Source organism: Rana temporaria, chromosome 4 (genome assembly GCF_905171775.1).
Source record: "Rana temporaria chromosome 4, aRanTem1.1, whole genome shotgun sequence".
NCBI classification, from domain to species: Eukaryota; Metazoa; Chordata; class Amphibia; order Anura; family Ranidae; genus Rana; species Rana temporaria.
Window position 1 is genome coordinate 330564398 of NC_053492.1, and position 9135 is coordinate 330573532.

At 44.2% G+C, this 9135-nt stretch overlaps 1 protein-coding gene across 1 annotated transcript; it reads right to left on the minus strand.

Annotated features, from left to right (window-relative positions):
* Positions 1–6113: 6113 nt before the first annotated feature.
* On the minus strand, positions 6114–8602 carry LOC120937467 (protein ALP1-like). Its single transcript, XM_040350718.1, has 2 exons — positions 8567–8602; positions 6114–7056 (listed from the first exon to the last, which is right to left on the minus strand). Exon 2 carries the CDS (start codon positions 6813–6815, stop codon positions 6177–6179), a length of 639 nt encoding a protein of 212 aa, XP_040206652.1. The 5' UTR covers positions 6816–7056; positions 8567–8602; the 3' UTR covers positions 6114–6176.
* Between the last annotated feature and the right edge of the window lie 533 nt (positions 8603–9135).

The following is a 9135-nucleotide window of genomic DNA, read 5'->3' on the forward strand; positions in this document are numbered from 1 at the left end:
GCTCTGTTTATGATACGCCGGGCGTAAAACAGTGCTCCACGCTCGGACCATCATTTGCATAAGGTCACACCCACTTACACTTACGCTGGCTTACGCAGAAAGAATTTACGTTACGCTGGCGCAACGTTGGGAGCAAGTGCTTTGTGAATACTCTGCTTGCCTCTCTGTGTTACGTCGGCATAGCGCATATGAGATGCGCTACGCCGGCAGAAATATGCGCCGATGTATCTGAATCCGGGCCTTTATGGCTGAAGCTACACTTTAAAGAAGTACCAGTTGAAAATTACAAAACAGATTCTACATAACAACAAACCTACAGTCCCTGTCTTGCTTGCACCGCCTGTATACTGCTGTTCAAAGTGTATATGGCCAAAGGGGCTTGTAATGACCTGGGGAGAGGGGGACGGGGAAACCCATGCTATTTTTCTCAGTGATTTTCATTCATATTGCAGGGACCAAACATTACATTAAAGCCGCAAGCAGTCTTAAATGACTTTTTTCTTATAGTAATCTCATTTTGTGCAGGGACAGTTCTAAACACGTGGCACCTCACAGGCATACTATAGACACCCAGCAGGTACGATATTAAAAGGAATTTTTCATTTTTTTTTTTTGTTCACTTTAAGCATCATTAAAATCGCTGCTCCAGAAAAAACGACTGTTTTTAAAACTTTTTTTCCAATGATACATGTTCCCTGGGGCAAGACCCGGGTTCTCAAAGACGTTTTCCGACAATAACTTGCATATTAGGCTTTAAAATTAGCACTTTTGAATTCAAACATTCGAGTCCCATAGACGTCAATGGGGTTCTAAATGTTCGCGCAAACGTTGGTCCGTTCGAAGGTTCTGGTGCGAACCGAACGCAGGGGTGTTCGGCTCATCCCTATTCTCTTCATAATATACTGACAGGCAGGCAGGTGATTGTGCTAGCTGCAGTATTTTCACTTAGGCCTCGTACACACGACCGGATCTATCCGCTGGGATTTATCCGCAGATCAGTTCCAGCGGATAGATCCGGTGGTGTGTACGTCCGAGCGGACATTGATCGGCGGAAAAAATTCCAGCCGACGGATTTGCAGCGGATAAAAATTTCTTAGCATGCTAAGAAATCTATCCGCTGGAATCCTGTCCAGGGGATTGATCCGGTGGTCTGTACAGACTCACCGGATCAATCCGTCCGCTCCTCTCCCTCGCATGCGTCGTAATGATTCGACGCATGCGTGGAAGTCTTTATCTTCCAGCGTCGCGCACGTCGCCGCGTCATCATCGCGGCGACGGGGCGACACGTCACCGCGGATGGATTCCGCGCGGATTTCGATCTGATGGTTAGTACAACCATCAGATCAAAATCCACCAGAGGATTTATCCGCTGGAACGGTCCGGAGGCCTTAGTGTACTGTGTCCTTTGCACAGTGTGCACCTAAAGCTACCTGAATACAATTGCTGGTGTTCTCATACAAATACAGGCAGGGACCTCCAGTATTTTGTTTTAGTGTCCTTTGCAATGTGTGTACCTACAGCTTACCTGAACACAATTGCTGATGTTCTCATACAAATACAGGCAGGGACCTCCAGTATTTTGTTTTAGTGTCCTTTGCACAGTGTGCACCTAAAGCTTACCTGAATACAATTGCTGGTGTTCTCATACTAATACCACAGGCAGGGATCTGCAAGTATTGTCGGTTAGTGTACTGTGTCCTTGACACAGTGTGCACCTAAAGCTACCTGACTACAATTGCTGGTGTTCTCATACTAATACCACAGGCGGGGATCTGCAAGTATTGTCAGTTAGTGTACTATGTCTTTGCACAGTGTGCACCTAAAGCTACCTGACTACAATTGCTGGTATTCTCATACTAATACCACAGGCGGGGATCTGCAAGTATTGTCAGTTAGTGTACTGTGTCTTTGCACAGTGTGCACCTAAAGCTGCCTGACTACAATTACTGGTGTTTTCATACTAATACCACAGGCAGGGATCTGCAAGTATATCCAGCCTGTCCATACAAGGTGTAGAGAAGATTATTTCAACTAGAGGAGGGGGTGAATTCAGGCAATTATGTAGACGTGAAGTTTATTGGATTTTCCATTTAAATACGAGAATACCTATAGGGTTACATTTCGAGTGGGACGTCTCCCACTATTAGGCTTCATTTCCACTGGCGTTTTTACAGCCACTTTTCTGAGCGTTTTTTACAGCTTAAAAACGCCTGTCCATGTTATTCTATGGCATCATGCCCACATAGGCGTTTTTGAGCTGCAAATGGCATAGGCGTTTTTGAGCTGTAAAAAAAACGCGGGACCAGGGCGTTCTGTGGCTCCAGCAATAGAGCTGTAAAAACGCCAGACATCAAAAAACACTCAAAAACATTCAAAAACGCGCACAAACGCTCAAAAACGCGACTGCAGCGTTTTTGAGCTCCAGCTCACACAAAAAAATATATATCTTTTTTTTTTACAAAATAAACATGGACAGGCGTTTTTTAGCTGTAAAAAGTGGAAATGAAGCCTTATGAGTGAGATGGATTTCCATGACGCTCGCACCCAACATTTACTCATGTATTTATTCATTTATTTTTGATGCTTCTTTCCTCACATAATAATGACGATACACATTTTGCCTTGCCCTCTCGTTTCGTATTTTACGTCAGGTGTTTCCCTGTTTCATCCATACTCCTTTTTTCCTTTTTCATACAATTTCTATTGGATCATCTATATATGTGAGGATTCATACGATGATTGGACCATAGGCGATAGATTCTAACTTCGGTTTAACCGACATGTGTGAGTCTCTCTACCTATATCTAATTCATCTATTCAGTAGATGTTTTCGTCCCCCGCCGCTATAAGTAGTTTAGATATGTGCAACAATATGTTTTTCGTATACAATAAGACTATTATTTAGTCAATGTTATTGATCATTAGGACAAATATCTATGCAAAGGTCCTGCTGAACAGAATCCATCTGTTAGATATGTATTTAATGTTTCTTTTCCTTTATTACTCTTCTGGAAATATTCTTTCCTGGTGCCTCCATGGCAGCATACTTGTGATAGAGCTCCGCCTCGACTCCTCCTTCAGGGCTAGTGAATAGAATAAATTAAAGGCATAGCCCCTCCCCCAACATTCTCCTTTTTTCCCTCATACCTTCTTGTGCTGGTGAAGAGTAGATGTATGTCCATACCTCTGCAATCGGCAGCGTCCGCCGGGTTTAGCCTTTCCCGGGCGCAGTCCCTGTTCTTGGGCCGCTATTAGCGCTAATAAGCTGGGAGACCCCTCTGTGGATCTGTTGGGGTCATTTCGCAGAGTTTCCGTTTAGGAACGAAGTCTGCTATCGCATCCATGATGAATGCAGTGGAGTCGCAAAAGGATCAGCTCACATCTTTCCAGGCTGGTGGTTTCCATTTTATTTTTAGGCATATATTGTTTTTTGTCTCTCCCCTCTCCCATCCCTTCCTTCCTTTAACTTGCCTGTTAGGTCTCCTTTAAAAAAAAAAAAAAAGGTGTGCTTGTTGTTTTATTTTTTGTGATGCTCCCTTTAAAGTCCGGTCAGTTTGATGGGGCAGGTGCCTTTTATCCTGACAGGCTTGCAGTTGTTGATTGTTTCCCCCGAAATCAGCGGTGGGCTACAGTTTTTGTTTTGTTTTGTATATCACTCGACATCACTGCGGCCATCTTGGATTCTGGAAGAGGGGCCAGATTTGCCCTTTTTCTTCCAGAGTCACTTTGCAATGGTGGTTTATGGGATTATTAGCCCATCCACCTGAGCCTAGTTAAGTTCAGATTCAGGGTTAGCCGTCAGAGTCTCCTCAGCTGTGCCCTGCTAGGTTTCACTGATGCTGCTCTGTGGTAGCTACCTTTTTGTGTTTATTCTCAAAAAAAAAAAAAAATGGTGCTAGATAAAATAATTAAAATAAATGTGTGTTATTTAAAAAAAAAAAAACTCCATAGTTCCTTCTTTTTTCCCTTTCTTTCTAAATTTCCGCAGCTGATCCTTTTGCCTAACTCTGCAATTAGTCATTTATCTTGCAAACAAAGATCCTCACACCCCTATTAGGTATGTGACCAACTATATGTGAGTATTGAAAAAAAAAAAAAGTGCGCTCACTGTCTAATGTGAGTTCCTTACAGCGTGGCCCTGCCCACTCCAAGAGGTCCAGAAAATCTTCAAGACACCGTGATGACGACAGATCAGACCGCAGGTCTCATTCTTCACGTCATAGATCAGAGAGATCAAGATCCAGAGGACAAGATCCTTCCCCCTCTCCTAGGACCTATACAAAGAAGAAATGCTGGACAGGTGGGGCCACACCACTACCAGACAGAGTGGTCTGTAAGGACTGTTTTATGGACTATGAGTCCGGCTGCGAGCTAGAAAATCAGCACGCTGTAGACCTGCTCAAGTGAACAATGAAGGACTCCTTCTCCAAGCTTGCGACATGGGTCCCCGCTCAACCACTTCAGCAGTTGTCCCAGGTTCAGGAAGGATGTCCCCAAGGAGGATATAATTAAAGCCTTGGAAGAACTTCGGTTGTCAGCAGACTTTGTCAGGGTGGCGGCCATTGACACGATCAGATGCTCTGCAAGATCCATGTTGCATTCAGTAATGGTGAAGAGGGTCTTCTGGCTGGAAGATTGGCTGGCTGACTTATTCTCCAAACAAAATTGGTGCAAAATCCCATTCAGTGGAAAAGCACTATTCAGAGACAAAACGGTTAGGCCCCATTCACACCTAGGCGTTTTTACGCCTGAAACGCACTGCTCACGAACGCGGGAGGGCAGATTTAACATTGTTTCCTATGGTGCCTGTTCACACCTTAACGCCTGTCGCGCGAAGCTCAAACTAGTCCCGGACCTTTTTTTGTCGCGCGAATCGCGCGACATAGGCGTTTTCGAGCGTTTTTTTTACCATAGAAAGTAATGGGAAACGCGCGAATTGAGCGTATCGCGCGACAGCAAGCGTTTTTACGCGCGTTTTTACGCGCGTTTTGACGCCCATACAGCTCCAAAACAAAACAGGAAATGACATATTTTTTTACAGGAACTTGTGAAATCACCATTTTACTTTACTTACAATAAAGAAAAGTCACATTTTTATCAATGGAGGCCGAATTTGATAGAACCCTTTCCATGCTGGAGCCTGAAAATTTCATCAGGATGGTGAAGGAGCACCCCTGTCTTTATGACAGCAGGGCACCGGGCTACAAAATGAGGACCACCCGTTGGGACGCTTGGTGTTCAATTGGGAGCCAAATCTATGAGAACTGGGCACGGATAAATAAGTCCCATGATAGCAAAGGTAAACTCTATCAAAAAACATAACAGAAATACAAAATGCCACTAATGAAATAATGGAATGATTGTTTGTCGTTACAGTAGGCATTTATTACCGTACCAATATGCTGTTAAGTTTAAAAATGTGTCTTTACAAATATGACTATTGTGCGGTCATGCGACATGGCTTATAAACATAAATTGCGTTCTCTTCTTCCCACAAATAGAGCTTATTAATGGTGATATTTGATCCCCTCTGTGATTTTTAATAATCCAAAAATTTAGTGACATTTTTCAAAAAAAATATTATTTTACACATCTTTAATCTAAAAAAATAAAAAAATTCAATCGACCTAGCGACTACAGCGTCAGGTGGGGACGGGGGCTACACAGGACCTTACACTCTGCCTGCAGTGATCAGTAAATATATGTTCACTGCATTCATTGATACTGTGACAAGGGGATGGGGGAGTGGATTGGAGATCCAAAAGGGGATTGTGCCTACGTGTACTGGTGTCAGTGTCATCACTTCCCTCTTCCTGTGTTTACACAGGAGGAGAAAGTGACACGCAGGGGGACACATATAGAGCCACTTAACCCCCGGATGTACCCTGGGGGTCCTGATCGGACCCCCAACCCACGTCTAGGCGGTCACTTACAGGCCCTTTATTAGACCACAGAATAAATACATAAACTAAGTTTACAATTGATAGAATGTCACTAATATAAAATGGCACACAATATGATAGGGCTATTGAACCCAATGATAAAACTGTATCAAAATAAAATTAGAATGAGACTTCTTAAAACATGAATCATTTTTTATTTTTATTCCACAAAACAGCATAGTAAAGATTATATTTCACAAAATAAGCGTGTCAAAAGCTGAAAAGTTCAATAAATTAAATGGAATTGAGCTGCCAAGGGACCTGCCCTTCAGGAGAGACAAAGTATGCCGCATACTGTTCACGGACATGTGTCCCCTGTGTGTTCCCACGTACACCAGTCCAATGAGCTCTTTCCAGAGTCTCATGGACTGGCTCCTCGTAATCTAGACCATCGCGCTGCCTGACAAAATTGTGCAAGGCACACGCCGCTTCTACAGCACTAATGGCATTTTGCATGTTGAGGACAATCGGTGTGTGGAGAACCCTCCACTTGTTCGCCAAAATTCCAAAAGCACACTCAACTACGCGGCGTGCTCTGCTAAGCCGGTAGTTGAATATGCGTTTGTCTTCGTTCAGATTATGTCCTGAATAAGGCCGAAGTAGGTGTGTGTTCAGAGCAAAAGCCTCATCACCCACAAAGACACTTGGTAGGGGAGGGCCGTTTGTGCCCGGGAGTGGACTATTTTGTGGAAGGTCCAGACCATCTGTTCGAAGTAATTGCCCAAAAGAGGAGTTCCCAAAAATCGCTGAGTCTGCACTACTTCCATAGGAACCAATGTCAATATAGGTAAAGCAATAATTGGCATCAGCCACAGCCATTAAGACGAATGAAAAGTATTTCTTATAATTGAAATACTGGCTCCCACTAGCCATGGGCTTAACAATCCTGATGTGTTTCCCATCGATCGCTCCTAGACAATTCGGAAAGTTACAGCGTTCCCAGAATACTTGGGAAATTTTTTCCCAGTCCTCTGCTGCCGGTTTTTTAAACACAATGGGTTTCAGGACTTCCCAAATGGCACTGCAGGTGTCCCGAATTATATAACTGGCAGTAGATCTTCCAATACGAAACGAGTAATGCAGACTTGCAATCGATTGTCCAGTTGATAGATACCTACAAAGAAAATAATATATATTATTTTATTTTATTTTTTACAGTGAAAATTCTAAAACTCAAATGGAAGAGTATACGGGACGCCTACGCTCGCCAGCTGAAGGCACAGCGGGAGCAGCGGCGAAGTGGGAGTGGAGCATGTTCGGTGAAAGAATACGTTCACGCAAAGGAATTGGAGTTTCTGAGACCGGTGCTGGATTTGGGGAGGTAAACCATTATCTGTACTTTGCTCGGTAAACCAAATGTTTAAAATTATTTTTGAATACATGATTTCTTTTTTCAGTACTGAAAGCTGCTGGGACGAGGCTGCCACAGCTGTAGTAGACAGAGAGAGCGTGGCAGAGAGAGGGGACAGAGAGAGCATGGCATCGGGGGATCAAGCGATGGCTACTCTGGAGCCAGAACCGCAGCACTCCGAGGCATCAAATTCTAATGCGACGAGACCACTTGCAGAGCAGTCCCCAGTTAACATCGCGCATATTGGACCTCCGCGTGCTCTGCGTAGGAGGGCTCCTGCTCCGGATCCAGCCATGGATCGTATGTTGGACATTATGACAAACATGTCTGACCGGATGAGCAATAGATCATATGGCCAAAATGTAGCAAAATGTCTGGGGGAACTAATCGATAAAGTTCCCCCAAATCTGCAAGCGGTGGTGCTGTCCTGTACGGCTAGATACATCTCGACATTTATACCCCCGACAGAAGCTGACGATTTATCAGAACCACCACCACCCTATGGCCCATATGCCAATAAACGGACCGAGCATGTCCCAACACCAGCCACGACCCATTTCTCCCCACCACCCGTTACCCTTTGGACAGGACCACAGCTTTCCGACCAACCTCCTCGACCAACACCACCACCGACTTCTGCTCACCATCCTTTGACCACCACTCTATCTCATTTACCTCCTGTGCCAACACCTTCCACTCACACTTCTCTGAATCCTTTTCCTTATACACAACCTTCTTCTTACCACCCTCATTCTCCTTTTCCTCATCTCTCAACACCACCTGTCACATACAGTACTCTGCCTCCTACAACACTTTCTTCTTACCACTCACCACCTTCTACTTACCCTGCGTTAACGACTACACCTACATCACATTACCCACATCGACCGAGACAATCGACTTTCAGGAATGCCCCAACACGAACACCACCACCACCACAAGCAACACCACCTTCCAATTGGTCAGGGGAAGACAGCACCACCTCCACTTGGCCCCCTTTTGCCCACGCACTGTCGGTCGCCATGTCACCGCACGGGGAAGAGGACTCCTCCCCAAATTTACATCAATTGTAAATAAGGAATATGTATAAAACATATAGGTAGGCACTTTGTGTATATTTTCCTAATAAAAAAAAAAAGACCCAATGTTTTGGTTGATTAAAATATTAAAATAATTTTGTTCCTACAGAATTTTTGTTTGGTTTTTATTACACACATATATATATATATATATAATAGAGTGTATTACATTCAAAGCGCTAAATAAAAATTACCTCAGTGTTATGATAAGTCGCTCCACAGGGGGGATACAGTTGCGGAAGTAGGTGTCCATCCTCTGCAATCTGTTGATCAACAATTCCAGCAACTCATCAAAGCTGTAAAGGAAAATGAAATTTAAAATTGGCAATGGAATGGTACTAGGGTTGCCACCTTTCCGGGATTCGCCAGAACAGTTCGGGTTTGGAATCATGTGTCCGGGTTTCAGACTGCCTGACACTCTGACAGATTTTTCTGACCAGAATATGGATTTCCGGCAGGGTTAATGGCTGCAGGGGATGAAAACTTACAACCCAGCAGCCACAGATATACCAGGATGAGATGTGCTATCTGCCAAGGGGTGAGTGAGCTCACCCTCCATCGCTGTCTGACAGAAGCCCCCCCCCCCCCCTTTCTCTATCCTGCCTCTTGGTGAGTACACTAGGATAAATCAGAGTTCTCACATTGGAGTCCTCTCCGTACATCAGAGATCTCGGTTTCCCCCTTAGATCATGGTTCACAGAGCATCCCTTATGTCTGAGTATCTTGAGGTCTCGCTTCAATCAGATTATGTTGGTTAACCCAT

Coding starts and splice junctions, on each gene's coding strand:
- LOC120937467 (XM_040350718.1), bottom strand. CDS start 6,815: ATGGCTAGTGGGAGCCAGTATTTCAATTATAAGAAATACTTTTCATTC.